General features: G+C 31.1%; 2 protein-coding genes across 6 annotated transcripts; both read right to left on the bottom strand.

The window, feature by feature from the left end:
* Nucleotides 1–6,534: 6,534 nt before the first annotated feature.
* On the bottom strand, nt 6,535–7,104 carry LOC118034537 (uncharacterized; the record flags this gene model as incomplete). Its single annotated transcript, XM_035039870.2, is given in 2 exon segments — nt 6,535–6,948; nt 6,950–7,104. Coding segments are annotated over 2 exon segments (447 nt in total), but the record flags the coding sequence as incomplete, so codon positions are not given.
* A 1,630-nt stretch (nt 7,105–8,734) lies between these two features.
* On the bottom strand, nt 8,735–13,409 carry LOC118034497 (uncharacterized). 5 transcript variants are annotated; one of them, XM_035039810.2, is made up of 10 exons: nt 13,082–13,409; nt 12,716–12,947; nt 11,866–11,927; nt 11,543–11,597; nt 11,196–11,294; nt 10,822–10,908; nt 10,547–10,663; nt 9,727–9,819; nt 9,585–9,615; nt 8,735–8,997 (listed from the first exon to the last, which is right to left on the bottom strand). In XM_035039810.2, exons 2-10 carry the CDS (start codon nt 12,812–12,814, stop codon nt 8,813–8,815), a joined length of 828 nt encoding a protein of 275 aa, XP_034895701.1. In that variant the 5' UTR covers nt 12,815–12,947; nt 13,082–13,409; the 3' UTR covers nt 8,735–8,812. The 5 variants fall into 5 exon arrangements, with proteins under 5 accessions (XP_034895701.1, XP_034895704.1, XP_034895703.1 ...); XM_035039813.2 differs by having other exon boundaries at nt 12,716–12,940; XM_035039812.2 differs by having other exon boundaries at nt 13,087–13,409.
* Nucleotides 13,410–16,657: the final 3,248 nt, after the last annotated feature.

Raw genomic sequence — 16,657 nt, 5'->3', positions numbered from 1 at the left:
TTAATTAATTGTAAAAGGTAGTGTGAGTCTACTCAAGTCTCAAGCCTAAATAGCTTTCATTTGAATGGATGTTTTAGAGAGTAATAGAAAACTATTGTTGCGACCTCATTTAACAGCTTAAGCTATTAGGTAAAATGATTTTTTCTTAATTTTTAATTAATTATTGCATTTCATATATACTTTAAATTTATATATATATATATATATATATATATATATATATATATATAGAAAAGAAAAGGATAAATCAAGATAAATTATATAAAAAAGGAGACAAATCCTTTAACAATAGTAAAAAGTTTCAAGGTTTAGATATGTAGGCAAAATCATAAAAAGAAGTCAACAAGACAAAAGTTTGAAAGTAAAGGATGTTGGTTCTTGAATATCATACACGCAGCGGAAACAATAAAACGAAAATATTTAGAACTTCTTAAGAAAGCCATCCAATTATCTGACCTCCAACAGTAATCTACATGAACCACCAATGAGAAATCTCTTAAATTTTCATTTAAGAGAGAGTGATTGTTATGCCTAGAGTGTTAACTCTCTATTCTGTAACTTACATAGTTTTTGTATCTAATAGATAACAACAACTAAAAAATAAAAGGCGTAACTTATTACTTATAGGAAAAATCTGAAAAACCTTATAAATTGACAAATTATCAAATTACCCCTTGAATAATATCCATATACTAATTCAGAATAATTTTAGAAATTAACTCAATTAAGTCCTTACTTGATTTTTCTTGGTCTAGAAATATAATCCTTGTATTAATTATATTCTAGCCCTTAATTTATAAAATATATTTTAATCAAGTCATACTTAATTAAATCATCTCAATTTAATTTCTAAGTAATGGTTTTTAATGTATGTGACCCATTAGGCTTGCTAATATATTGGTCCAAATATAAATTATAATTATAATTAAATAGAATTAAATAAATTAAACAATTTAATTTATTATCAATTCAACAATTAATTAATTTATATTTGAAGATCAAGTGAATTGTCTAGCAATGTGTCGTGATCCTTTAAATATTATAAAAGTTATTAGTGGTTTGACTTAACCTTTTTAGTGACTGATTTCTCAGTGTAATTAATATCATTTCATCAATAATATTTCAATTTAACATTAAAGCATGTAGTATGTCTGTCATGCTAAATCATGTTTGTTCTCTACATAATAGTCATTAACCGTTTGAATAAGATTTGAAACTCTTTTCAAATCTCATTCCACTTTGGTCAAAGATTTATTAGTCAATATTATTTGAAAATAAATGAAACATTTTCTCTAATTCACCTAAGATAATGAATTCTCTTTTGATCACTCAAATACCTTCATATAGTTCATGTTATGCCCAATGCCTACCTCTTCATTACCTTGATTAAGATAACATGTACCAAGATCAAAGCATAATATTCTCAATATAAGATAACTTAATAATTTTAAGTTTAAGAATCACTTATACAACCTTCACGTGAGCCTTTCCATAGAAATAGGTGATCTCTTCATATGAATTTTTCATGCGGCTCAGTTTAGTGTACATGTTTTATGACAAGAACCTACATATTAATTCTAGGTATCCCTTATACCTCAACTTATGAGAATAATTGCTTTCTTTCATAAAGGAAAGAATATGATATGTACACTTTACAGCTTAATAGATATCCAATATTTATGAGAGTATCGACCATAAATATTTTATAAATAATGATTTGATGCAATAGAAATCTCATAATTATAACAACTTAATAATGTCTTTTGCAAAATATTTGTGTCCCAAAGACTTTATATTTACTCTAGATTAATTAATCTAATATTATATGAATATTAAAGATAAGTTAAGCTTTTATATATATATATATATACATGAAAATAATAATGCACATATAACCAACTAATTGGCCACAAGGTATATTAAACTAATAGAGGAGTGATGATTACTGATTGGTCATTAATTAATGTGATTGACTCTAATAGTAGAGAACATCGCTCCTCTAGTCAAACTAGGAGGTATTCTATTTTTAATTGTGAAATTGAAAGTAATTTATAAATATACTTTGTGAAAGCATACTTTACAGGTAGTCTAGTTCCAAACAAAAAAAAGAATATAAATTGGACTTTTTTCTTTTGCATGATTTTAGCTCCATGCTATTAAGTTTTATTCTTAAGAGAGAAAAAACTTTGTGTTATCTTAATTAAATAAATATATCTTTTCTAAATTCAAATTGCTGGATGAGGACAGTAATTTCTAGATGCTTGCATATATATATATATATATATATATATATATATATATATATATATATATATAGAAAAGAAAAGAAAAGAGAAATCAAGACATGCTAGTGAGATTTAAAACACTTAAATCACTTATTTAAAACCTAATTTTTCAAGAACACTTTATTAACACAACCTTCATTCCTACCTTCCTTCCTTTTCTTTTCTTTGTTTTTTCAATTAATTAATCACAAGATTCACAACCTTAATTGAAAATAAAAGTGAAATAAAATAGCATTCAATTTACAATTAATTGTGAATATAAAACTCATGTAAGGAAGGTTATTAGAATGTTAAGTACTCAAAAAACATTAAGCCCTCAATTAATTCAGATATGTTGAAGAGGAAGACAAAGACTAGCATTTGTTTAATTACAAAGCAAAACCTTCATTGCCCCAACTTGCTAGTCAATTATTTCTTATCATGCATTCCAGGGTCTATCATGTCCCATCATATTTTAGCTTCTAACAAATTTGTTAAAGGGCCTATTAAAAAAATTCTTGATCACCATCTCAGTTTGGATAATACTAGTTTATAGGATTATATCACAAGTAGTATGAAAAAATTTAAATGTTACAAAAATTATTCAGACCATAATTATTTGATATTATTATTAAATTTGGTTTGGTAGATCAACCTTAAAATCAAATTTAGTTTAATTGACAAGTTAGCCAAGGACAAAATTGAGAAAAAAATAAATAAATTGACAAAACAAATCTCTTGACTTGATTTTTTGTCTAGACCAAGTTTAAAATTAAGTTATGTGGAAAATGCTTTTATATAACCTAGTCAACTTGGTCGGTCCAAAAATGAACATGCATTGCTTATTGTCACTCTAGTCCAACTAGATTTTTATACGTCAAATTCTTATTTTGTCAATTGAAGAGAGCATGAACAAGATTTCATTTCTTGTGGTGTATTGTAGCCTCTATTATTACTCGCCGAACTCACAACAAATTGAACAAATCAAGAGACCATGTTGCAACTCTCTTTAACATTGACACTAGATATTTTCAGGTCACCTTCCCTAAACTTGGTGTTGAAAATGAGATTCCACAAACAATTAACATGCAAGAAGGAAGTGCATATATGATAAATGGCATAATATCTATCAATTATGTGCACACTTTCTTGCATGTTATGTGAAACATCGTGTTGATTATTATATTTTGTTTGTTGACTTATTATATAATGTTGAGATGTATAAAAATACATATGCTCTTCTATTCAATCCTTTACATGATGAATCACTATGGAATGTATGTATTGGTTTTACTATAGAACTAAACCCCTTGAAATGGAGAATTGGTTAAGGTCGAAGAAGTTCCACTTGATTGTATGACAAGATAGATGCAAAAGAGGGAAAAACCTAATATAGATGTAGCATATGTAGTCAAAGATGACATGATATAAAAAATTTTCAAACAGGATAACATATGTGAACATTATTAAAAGAGTTTAGACACTAATGTTTTTTTTGTTGTTGTTTTACATTTATGTTATTTCTTATTATGTTATATTTTATTGTTGGAATATTAATAACTGATTGGGAGTATTTTATATTTTACATGTTTGCATTGATACTTTATGATGCCATGTATTAGGGATGGTGCTTTAAATTCATATGGAGTCTAGATAATTTTGTATAAATGTGTGGTGTCATATTAGAAGACTCTGATGGTATTCTTTTATATAACTAAGGGTTTATAGTTCTTGCAAATCTATACTAATAACTTTGTCATATATGCATGATAATAGCCAAACAAGTCGGTGGTTGTTTGCTTCTTTTACAGGTATAATGATAGAAATAAAGAGTTTTGAATTTTCATATTTCATTTATTGTTATAAAAATATATATGATCGTTCACTAATCATGTGCATGTGTTTTTCTTATTGCTATAGTCCTAAAAGCATTTGCATGTAAGGCGTTTTCAGGTTAGGGCTGACCAAATGTTAGATAAAATTGTTAGCTAGAACTCCTATTAGGATTGAGGTAATATATATTTTGAAATAGATTTTCATTAGCAGATAAATTATAATTAGATTAAACATGTGATAAATTTATGGTTTGTAATGCCAAGTGTTGTGGGACTAGGATATTTATAGATAATCCAATTCATATTTTATACTTTTATCATAGTGAGTTGGATAGACAACAGTCTCATTAGATACGAGTTACAAAAGTTTTTTTTTTTTTTTTAACTTTGATTGTCTTGTCTACACGCCCATTACATAATTTTTTTTTTTTGTAAATTATTTATAATAAAGAGTAGACACCTTACTTAAAAGATGAGCTCTTAGATGCTCTTAAAGTTTGTAAAGATTCTAGGGACACATGGACATTACTTTGATATATTTTTTAGGTGGTGGAGTTGTATTACTTCAATCATGTTATGTGACAATTCATGTGATACTAACACATTTCAATTGACATCAACATAAATGATGAGCTACATGCAATTAGTCATCATGGTAAAAATGATAATAATTTGGAGGTAATACATCAATGTTGTATCTTAAAGTGGCATGCATGGTAGGGAGAATTTTATAGATGTACATTTTGTGATTTTAGTTGATGCTTTGGAGTAGGTTGAAGTACGAGCCCCAGACATCGCAGATTAATAGAATTGTATGTATTTTTTTTTTCATTAACATATTATAAACAATGAGTTCTATATTTTATGTATGGATTGATACATGTCATGTTAATATTAGGCTGAGATAAACTTATATGAGGATCAATGAGCTACTACTATGGTTTATAAGGCCATTGATAATGTACAACATGCCCTAGCATCCAATTGATTTTGCGCTTGCCATTCTACTCTTGATTCAATCAAATAGGCATCACATCTAAATGATATCATGACTAAATATGCACCTAGACATACCCATGACGTGTTGTAGATGAAGCCATTCCATAAAAAAACAACAGACTTAGATATAGTTGGTTATATATTATAGTATTAGTTGTATATATTTGTTATTTTTTAGTGATGAGTTCATATTTTATTTTACTTGTATTTGATTCTACTTTTATAATTGTTTTAGGCTTGCTGATTTGAGACATTATTATTGTTGAACAAATTATGAATTTCCATATTTATGTTGGAGTAGTAGAATTTCAAACTATGCATTTTCATGTGAAAGAGTAAACAAAGGGAAAATGGTTAAGTGAATCAACGAGTTAATTATTGTTTTAGGCTTGCTATTTTGGAATTTTATTATTTTTATTATTTGTTAGCATAATATAAATTTCTATAATTAGGTTGCTTAGAACTTCAAACCATGTTTTTCTAGGTGAATGAAGGCAATATGGTTATGTAAAGTAATGAGATTAAGAAAGATAATTAAATCAATAACCCTTTTATAGATCACATTGTGATGTCAATGAACATAGTAACAATAGTAATAAAAATTGAATAATGGAACATTTTAAATTAATTAAATCAATAACCCTTTTATAGATCACATTGTGATGTTACAATAACAAAATGAACATGGCAACAATGGTAATAAAACTTGAATAATGGAACATTTTATTTTTAAATAGGTTAGGGAAAAAAAAGATAATGTTATAAGAGATTGTTGGGTTGGATTTAATACAAGTAAAATAATTTTAAAAAAATAATTATGTGATAAAGACAATAAAAAAAAGGGTGACAAGATGGACTTGTTTAGGATTTGGATCGGGAATTTAGGATTTAAGATTTATGTTTATAGTTTAGATATTGGGTTTGGATTTTAGTTTCAGATTTAAATTTTAGTTAGAGTTCCAACTTGATTTTAGAATTTTAAATTTTATTAGGGTTGAATATGGTTGCAATTTCAGGGTTACGTTGTTGTAAGAGTAAGAATTAAGGCTTGATTTTGAGATTTTGAATTTTATTAGGGTTGAATATGGTCGTGTGAAGTTGTTGTAACCAATATAGTCTATTAAATATATTATTTTTTCTAAAACTTTTCTGGTATATGCATCTTTCCTACAATTTTCTTTTGGGCAAGTATCATTCTTAAAAACAAAATTGGACAAACTGTTAATTTTCAATGTTGATAGCCAATGAAACATCTCATGTACGTGTATTCTTCAACTTCTTCCTCTTCCATGAAATCATCCTCAACAATATAAACGCAAGTGTGAGAGTATTTAACATCAAAATGGTACTGAACCAATCAGAGAAGCAAGAAAAGAGGCTACACTAATACATTACTATTCTTTAGGATAGTATTGTGATAACACAATCTGTAATTTTCAAGACACATAATTAATTAAAAAGCAAGACAAATTGAAATTAATGTTAAAGATGTGGACAAGAAAACAAGCTTTGATTTTCATTAACCACCCAACACAAACTACATAAATTCAAAGAAAAGTCAACAAAAACTAGGCCTGGGTTTCTTGCAGACCGATATGCAGCCTCTTTGATGATCCCTGGAAATTCTATTCTTAGAATAATCCCTCAGATCCTCAAGGCTAATATATTGCTGCTTGACCATCCTAGAGAAATCACCTCCAGTGTCAAGCACCCAAATGTAAAGTTGACGTGCTTCATCATAGTAATATGGCAAGCTCTTCATACCTCCACTACTAGTACTGCCACTCCTATTAGGCATTTAGGCTTTGTATATGCTCTTACATTTTAGTCTCTTAGAAGAACATGGCTTGCACCTTTCTCAGTATTGATCCAACCCTTATCTGAAGTTCAATTGGCCTGTCACTCAAGTTCAAGACTCTGCTTTCAAATCCTGATGTCTGTGTATGATCATGACAACCATTGATGCAGCCCCTAAGAGGAAAGATGCTGAAATTTAGGGTCTCGAAATGTTAGGTCACCATGAAATCTGACAAAAAGATATTTAGACCCGTTCACTTAGCTAGGGATGTGCTTCATGTATAAGGATATAGTACCAGAACTTTTTAGGTTTTGGCCTAGAATGGATGTATGTGATGCTTAGATTGTAGGGTCCTAGCCTTTCACAGTGGAAATGGTAGGACCTAACCACAACCAAAGTTGAGCACAAGAAGACAACGGGAAAGCCGAAATATGGCAACAAAAACTTGTAAATGGCTTTCCTTTCGTTTGTTAGAGAAAGTATGAAAAATAAAGAGAGCCAATGGAACCCACAATGCATTTAAATATTTTCATGATGAGGCTGCATATGATCTTGCTTCACCTCTCATCATTGGAATTGATTTTGGATTTCCTCCTTTTCAAGTCTCGAACTAACTTTTCTAACCCTAAAGCATTTTAATATGTGAAAGTGTTACCTTTGATTTTGGATCTCAACATACAATATGGGGACCATGGCTTCTCAGTAGTAAGTTGTTAAATAACATGCTTGTCGGGACCAGATAACACCACCTCCAACTATGCTATCAAACAGTACTTCATATCATCTGTCAACAATGGTGTTTACTGTTCACCAAATGCCACAACTTCTAGGGAGTACTTGATTTTACCTTGACCAACATTACGGATCGTATCCAACAACCGCATCATTTAAGCACCAGGAATCTTCTATCCTTCATCAATCAATTGTTTTGTTAGTGCTTGGTCACATCAGAGGCTTTGTCTTCTTTGCAGTGCTAGTTCATCGGCAATCTTCATCTCCTGCTAATTTGGAATTATGGGTTCTCTTCTCCTCTGTTGCTTATCGGCTGTTGGTCTTTTGGTGGCTCATTTGGCTTGTAGTGTCGTCTGTTTTGCTATTGTTGATCAGCTGCGTTCTTGTGCGTTTCTGCATGGTAGCGGCTTCAGTTTTCTTGTTCATGGCCCTCTTTAGGCTCTCGGCAAGGCTTGGCACCTTCTCTCTGACTAGGTTTCTAGGCTAACCAAATCAGTTTGTTCCCCTGCAACTTGCATGCCTTTTTCTTGGTAGCTTGTTCCCCTTTTTTAAGTTTCAAAGGGAGCCTGTTCCCTCATGTATTTGCTTGTATATTTTGTTCTTGTCACTTCTGATCTAATTTATATACTTACATTTGATCAAAAAAAAAAAAAAAATCCTTCCTCTAAAAGGTGATGCTGGTAACCTTTTCCATCCAAAATCACCCTTGAATTTAATATCAGTTGGCATGGTAGTTCGGATTCTTTTTAAAGTGTACTAGAATTAAAAAACATCATGAAGATATCAAAACCATAAAAATAAAAACTCATAATAGGAGACCGGATACTGAAAAAACCGCCACTTACGCAAGCGGAAGGGAAAATACAGATACTTTAAAGACAACATATCCATTACAAGGATGCAGCAAAACGCATTAGAAACAATGATTTCTTTCATTCTTCGGTGATTTTTTAATCCCATTAGAGAAGACAAAGCTCATTTAACACTATTTTAAATGCCGATCAGCCACTTCAATCCATACCTACAAATTTGTTTATTTTTAACCTTCTTTTCTTTTTCTTTTTGTAAACGATAGGACTGTACAGATATGCGAAGAACAAATCACAGGCACTTAATGGTGAACTATTAAATAAGAGCATTGCCCATCAAAAAGGTAGGAAAAGAATTTACACGAATTATGAATTTCATTTTTCATGCTTGTCTTCAGATGGGTCTATCTTGATAATAAGAGGCTGGTTCAGATTAACAGGAATATCCGCCACAATAGTTAATTGTGACGAGGCCAATATGAAATCTAGATCTTCATTTTCGGCCAAAGCTTTATCCAAAGCAGACTTGGCGACTTTTGTAACACAAAAGATTAGAACCACTGCAATAAATAAATAAATAAAAATGTAAATACAGTCAGATTTCAGACAGGATAACACGGCAAACGAAGGTTGTCATTAGATTTCAAATTGAAGTAATCCATGATATACAGCCACAATGCCTATTCAATTTCTCTCAATCTAGTTTCGGATTAAGACTTTGTTGTTGCTGATGCATTCAAATTCTCTCAACGCAACTATCTATCATTCATAAATTTAAGGGTTGAAAGAAAACACTGATCAGTTCAAGTTTTACACGCATGCGTCAAAAAGATAGTTTGGAAGTAGAGTTTCATATATAAAAATTCTTGAGCACCTTTTTTTTTTTGGCATTGGTTACTTTTTTCTCCTTTTGTTTCACAACATTTTCTTTATCAGGTCATCAAATCACTACGTTATTCCCACTCAATTATCGCTTAATCGGTGATTAGATGCAGACAGCCACACAACACAACGTTAAGTTCATTTGACTCCTTGATATGCATTGACAATTGCTAACTACTTCATACTACCATAGTTTCCTCATTGTCCTCATAGCTACAAATCACTACGTCAAAAAGATGCATGCTGGCATGTCATTGCAACTTACCAGATACAAGAAGGCCCAATATGATAAACACCTACATCCACAGTAAAAGAGCCACAAATATATCAGACTTCAGATGAAAAAGATGACTCAGAGAATGACTCAAAAAGTTAAAGAGCATATATGAAAAAAATAGGGTCCTTACCCAACGAGTAGTTGAAAACTCACTCCACCCATGCGTCACATCAGAAAGATCCTTGAGAGTTGTTCCAATGTATACGAAAGCAAGTGTTATTGGCTGTAAGAAATACCACGTTAGATACAGTGGCATGACTCTAACCAGTACTACCTTCTCAATTAAATTCTTTCATGAACATCTCGTGAGCTAACATAATAAGTAATTAATGACATTTCAGGGAAGAATTGACAACAAAAGAAAAACCTTAGATTTCCACATTTTTTTTAACCAAATTTACTTTGTTTTCTGGATTTACATGGAGACAAACTAGCCAGTAATTGAAATGTTTGGTCCATAAACTTCACATCGCTCTAGCTTAATAAAAGCACTAGGCATAACATTTGTTAAAACAAGTCATCAAGTACCGCCCACAGTAATAAGTCAGTTCTTCTATGGGCTGGGACTTCCTCCCTTTGGTCAGTAATCTTCACACCAAACAATCTTTCAGTGCACATGTCAGGAAAAAACATTGCAAAACATGCTTCAGAATTTATACCAAAAAGGGGGCAATCAAAGTGGAGACCACTTCACTTCAACATGGCTCAACAGGCCCATCAAGCACCCACGCCATCTTTCAATTTATTCACAAGAAAATAAACATCTTTTTTTAGTTACATATTTCGCATTTCATAGCAAAACTTTTGTATCACAGCAGAATTTTAAATACGCAAAACTTTTGTATCACACTGCAGCATTTTAAATACATGTCATTTCATAAGCAAAACTTTTGTATTGCACTATGGCATTAAGATAAATTCAGAGAGTACTGCTGGATGAGTGAACATACCATCATTCCTATCCAGGAAGCCAGCATGTATTCCCCTATCGGAACAGGAGTGACAGAAAGCAGGTAATTCAGCATGTTAAAGGGCAGTAAAGGAACAAGTCGTAGCAGCAGAACAATCTGTGCAACAAAATAAGAAAGTTTAGAGATTTCAGAGAAGAGATACAGCAAAATTAGAATTAAATTGACAGGAAAGAAAAGGAAAAACATGGAACTTGCAACTATATGTTGAAACAAAATCACTGGAGTTTTGTGGATCAATTAAGAAGTACACAAACCTTGAAGCCAGACTTCTGAATTGCAATTGCTACTGACCTAAACTTCGGATAATCCTTCAACTTAGAGACAACGAAAGATCTCCCAATCTGAAGGCATCAGAATAAGACATAAATGAAACACTCACTTGCAGTATCAAACATAGAAAAGCTAATAAGAATTGAACACCAAAAAGAAACGAAAGTACATAACAAGAAATACATTGTTTCCTTTCTTTCTCAAGTCATTAATGGTATTCTATAAACAACAAAAGTAAGCTTAGATGAGCGAGTTAGCATAAGATTCAAGAACAAAAAGGCACTCATCTTCTCCTTCTATGAATATTATACTGCTGAAACTAGGAAGTATATACCATTGTAAGAGTCTAATAGCTTACCGTTCTTCCTAGAAGAAAAGCTGCCCCGGCACCAATGGTGGCACCAATAGAATCAGCAACAAAGCCGAGTGGCAACCCAAAAAGATATCCACCACCAAGCTGAAATATGGAGACCAAGTTACAAGAGAGCTACAGCTTATACATGCAAAATTTTCTTCCATGACTGCTTGAAGATATGCAGGTGGAGAAAGATCAAAGTCAAAGAATTGGGAGTTCGGAAGTTAGAGAACAAACAAAAGGCAGATAAGACAAAATAGAAAACAATAGAATGAAATAATTGATTATTTAAAATATTAAGAAAAGATAACTAAGCAGGTAAAAACACCAGAGAGATTATCAGTACTTACAGTAAGCACTGCTGCTGGAACAGCCAAGACTGTTAGAGGAATGTATGCAACGGCCCTGTAAATTACCAAATAAAAGTGAGATGGAAGGTCAATTGTTTTCGATGTACTTTGTGACAGTGCGGAGGCGGGTGGGTGGGTTATAAACATAAAGGTTCAAGTGATTGATTACAAGCTGAGAAATCGAGAGGCAAAGGGTTTCCCAATGAATAAGTATAGGAACTATTTATGGCCATGCACAGTCAGCTAAGGAAATCGAGGTAAACAATTTAATATCCAGCAAATTAAAAAGTGCAAGGAACATTGGGTATATAAAATTGACTTACAGTACAAGAGGACCCCAAGGTCCAAGATCCTGCTCAACCCATAACAAGAAATCCTTCAAAATCTGCAAGGAAAACCTCTTTAGTCAATACAAATACACAATTTCAAGCATACTCAATGCACACTCATTCATTATCAGTGCAATGTAATACTACAGGCCCATCATCCATAGTTCTTCAGCCAAAAGTGCTAGCCCACTTTGACAATCACAGGACATAGACACCCAATGCAAGAGACTTGGGGCATGACACATTGTAAATAACATACAAAACATCCACTTAAGTAAGGCAACAACGAATCTAGTAATTCAGAACAAAGTCCTGTCACTGCAACAGATCTTTATCACATTCCCCACATGAAAATTAATAGCCACACAGAGATGATAGCAGAGAGAATAGAGATTGCATTACATTTACATGCCTAAGTAAGAATAACCTGAATCAATATGCAACCTTAACCCGACAACAAAACACACATTTTCATTTGTCCGTTAGCAGCCCACAACAACTCCGGGGAGTGTCCCATTAGTTTAAACACTGAATAAAGAATCAATTTATTTCAAAATTATATATCGCTACATGGAAATGAAACTGGGGTACGATCACATTGCACAGAAACACACTCCAATAAGTTCAATTTCAAAGACAGACAAGCAAAACCATAACTGTACCTAAAAACCACAAATGCATCCTCACCAGAAACACCAAACAACCCTAAAACAGAAAACCACAATACGCTATGAATCAACCAAAAACTCCAAATCAAAATCAAACACAAAAGAGGAAAAAAAACCCACATCATAAAAAATAAAAAAAAGTAAAAGTGAGAGAAACCCGGATGGAAAAATGGAACCTTTTCAACAGGGAGAGTGAAGAAGCCGAAAACAACAGCGGCAATAAGGAGAAGAAAGAAAGTGATCCTAAGAAGAGAACCCCATGTAAAAGCAGCCATCGAAGAGGAAAGCCTGAAACGCCAACGTCGACACTCTTCGTCGTCGTTTTGGCAATCTGATATTGCTTGCTTCAACGACAAGCGAGCTCTCAATCCTCCAAGATTTGCCAGATTTCTTGTCGTTTCCTGGAAACTAAAAGAAAATGGATGTGAAGGTGGGTTTTTGTTTGTTTTTTCCGACAACGTTTTGATTTCTGCAATTATTGTTGTTGTTGTTAATATTGTAATAATACTAAACATTAAAAAAAAAAAAAAATTCTTACTAACCTCACCTCACCAAATAAGCAAATATCTGAGTAAGTTCTGTGATTGATTATTTTGATGAAAAAAATATTATCAAAATCTAATATTCATATACCCAAGAGAATTGGGTTTTATTGCAAGACTCGTCAACATTGCATCCTGACTTAAAACTTGATGTCAGACTCAAGCGAATGGATCCGGGCACAGCTTCTAAGAGAATTGGGTTTTAACAATGAATTTATTAGCCTTGCATCCTAATAAAAAAAATTTAGATACGGTGTTTGAACCCGAGAAAATTAGATTGTGCACCGGACCTATTAGTATTCCATTGCAGGATCCATGGCGAATAGATCTGTTACACGACCTAACTCTGATGGTCTTGTGACAGGATTCAATTCTTTTGGGTTCACAGTCCGGATCCATATCTAATTTGTCATGTTTCTGGATCTATGCCTAATGAGTTTTGCGGCAGGATCCATTCAAATTTATTAATTATTATAGTAACAATATTAATTATAATAAAAATAATAACATTATAATATAAATAATAATAATATTTATCATATTAATAATATTATTAAACTTGTCTTGCCCATGTTTTTATAGTTCTTATAGTAATAATGTTTTTTTTTTTAAAAAAATTAATAATATTTAACTTGTCTGTCCAAATTCTTATGTTTTTAAATCTTTTTAAAAAATATTTTTATGGTTTTTATTTGATATTAATAATAGTTTTTTTAATTTACTAATGATAACAATAACAATAACAATAACAATAATAATTTTTAATTTTACCATTCAAATGAAATCATCAATAATATTTCTTTCAAATTTATTAATGATTATATTAATAATTTTAATTATTATGAAATAATATTAATAATAATTGATTTTAACCTTTAAATTTCATTTATATTTTTTTAAGCGGATCAAGTCCAAGGTAGCAGCGGTCCACCACGTATGCTGAAACCCTTATTCTTGGACATGACAACAGTCAAGTCCAAGGTAACTGGACCTAGCAAGTAGCCTAATCCAAGGTACCTTGGACGTGGCAGGCGACCAAGTCAACTTGACAGTTAAGGAATATGTAGACTTGGCAGACAGTCACCTTCACGAGACCAAGACTTAATAACGAGCCAAGTACAAGGGACACTTGGACGTGGCAGGTGACCAAGTTGACTTGGCAACATCTAAATCTATGGGATGTGTGGCCTTGGCAGGCGGCTAAATCCAGGGTACACTTGGACGTGGCTGCTCAGCAATAATATCTATAATATTAATAATATATTTAAATTATGCACTCAATTTTTTATATATTTTTAATCTTTTAAAAAAATTATGGTTTTTCTCATATAAGAATAATAGTTTTTTTTTTTAAATCTATTAATGATAATAATAATAATATTTATAATATTAATTATAGTTTTAAACTCGCCTGACCAAGTTCTTATAGTTTTTAATCCCTTGAAATCAAATGTATAGTTTTTCTTCCATAGCAATAATATTTTGTTTCAAAATTATTAATGATAATAATAATAAATTTTTATTTTACCCTTCAAATCAATTTTATGTTGTTTTTTCCATATTGACAATAGTTTTTTTCAAATTTATAATTTTTTTATTAATTATAATAAAAAATAATAATATTAATAACACAAATATTAATATTTTTACTATTAAAAATATTCATTATAATAAAAATAACAATATTTCTTATACAAAAAATAATATTTTTAATATTTACAATACAATGATATTAGGTCCAGCTACCTAGTAACCCAGCCATACCCAAGATCGGTGGTCTGGCATGGTAGTGATTAATACTTAAAAATATATTTCTATTAAGGTTTTATGTAATCATTTTGCACTTGAAGTATCAATAACTCCTTAACTAAAGCATGTTTTATAATAACATACCAAATAATATAAGATACATTTAATTTATGGTAAATGTTCAGCTTAAATGCAGGCCTATCACATAAATGAAAGGATTGATTGATGAGTTTAAGTATTGAAATTGAAAAGACAAAGAGAGGGCCAAATTTAGAAAAAGAGATGTTGGTGCAGTCCATACTAGAACACTGTTTGGTAATTGGGTCATATCTCGAGTTCTAGATGTCGAAATGACCTCAATGTTTTGGACAGATTCGGTAAAACATAGGTCTACAACTTTCATGTGGAGTCCAAGATTTAAAAAGACCGTTTTCAACTCTAACTTATAGCAACAACGGAGAAGTCTGAATCTGTCCTACAACCCAGACACTGTTCAGTGTTCAACCCATATCTCGAGTTCTAGAAGTCCAAATAACCTCAATTGTTTTTCTTGAAAAGATAAAACAATTTCCTATAACTTTTATGAGTACGGGTGGTTCTAATTCTAATGCTAGCAATGACGTTTTATTTAGATAAAAGATAAGGATTTTCATCAAGTCAAGAGTTGGCCACCCACTCAACAATTAGTCATCAAATCAATAGTTTCAAATTTTGGCCTATAAAAGGAGGCATTTGCCATACATTTAGGGGCTTGGTTGTTCACATCAAGAACTTTCTCTTGCTCTCTCTCTTTATATATTTTTTGTAATTCTCAAGTTTTGCTTTCATTAATATCTTGTTTATGCTTTTCATTTCCTTTTCTTTACTTAGTTAACTTGTATCTTATTTATGTTCTTATTTTGTTTATTTATGTTTCTCTTCTTCATTATGTTTAGCTAAGTTTATTATGTCAAGGTGAAAAAGTTACACCAATAATGTAAGAATAAGTATGGTGTAAACTCAACATGGACCTTAATGTTTAATATTAACATGTCTTATCTTTTTATCTTACTAATTCTTAATACCTTGCTTGTTAAATGGTTAATCTAGATTTGTGTTGTATAACACTTGATACAAAAAATGCTTGGCACTCTCATAGCCCAACCGTATGGTATTACCTACACCTGTGCTATGAAAGAAACTTGATTTGTTGTTAACATAAGTTAGCATCATGAATTCCTGACAATATTTAAAAGTTTGGTGTTACTTAAATAAGATAATTAATAAGATCATGTTAACAATTTATAATGAGCTATTAATAACAAATCATCCGATTGGAACCTTCTTTGTGTGTGGTTTCCAGTTGAATAATAAGAGTTTTATGTTATACTTGTTTGAAATACCATTAGTAGATCCTCTAACCTTGACATTTATTTTTATAATTGTTTAATCCTTACATTAATCTTCTATCTCAAAGTTCTCATCAACTTTTTCTTCTTCTTTATTATTGTTATTGTTATTGTTGTTGTTATTATTAGCATTATTATTGTTAATGTTGTTGTTGTATTATTGTTGTCTATAATTTATACAATTAACCTCCCTATGATTCGACCCCAGTTTTGCCGGGTTATTTATTACTTCGACACTCTTACACTTGGAAAAAGACATCAATCTTTTGGTCATGTCAAGTTTTTGACACTGTTGTCGAGGAGGTAAATTCTTGTACAAATTATAGTATTTATTTTATTTTTACTTTTCACTTTTCTTGTATCTAACTTTATTTTTTTTTGTTTTGTTACCTTTTCTTTTGTTTTCTTCTTCCTTTTATGCATGAGGTAAATTCTTTTT

This window comes from Populus alba, chromosome 10 (assembly GCF_005239225.2).
Source record: "Populus alba chromosome 10, ASM523922v2, whole genome shotgun sequence".
NCBI lineage: Eukaryota > Viridiplantae > Streptophyta > Magnoliopsida > Malpighiales > Salicaceae > Populus > Populus alba.
The sequence above is the reverse complement of the archived record's forward strand: the minus strand, read 5'-3'. Positions and strand labels throughout refer to the sequence as shown.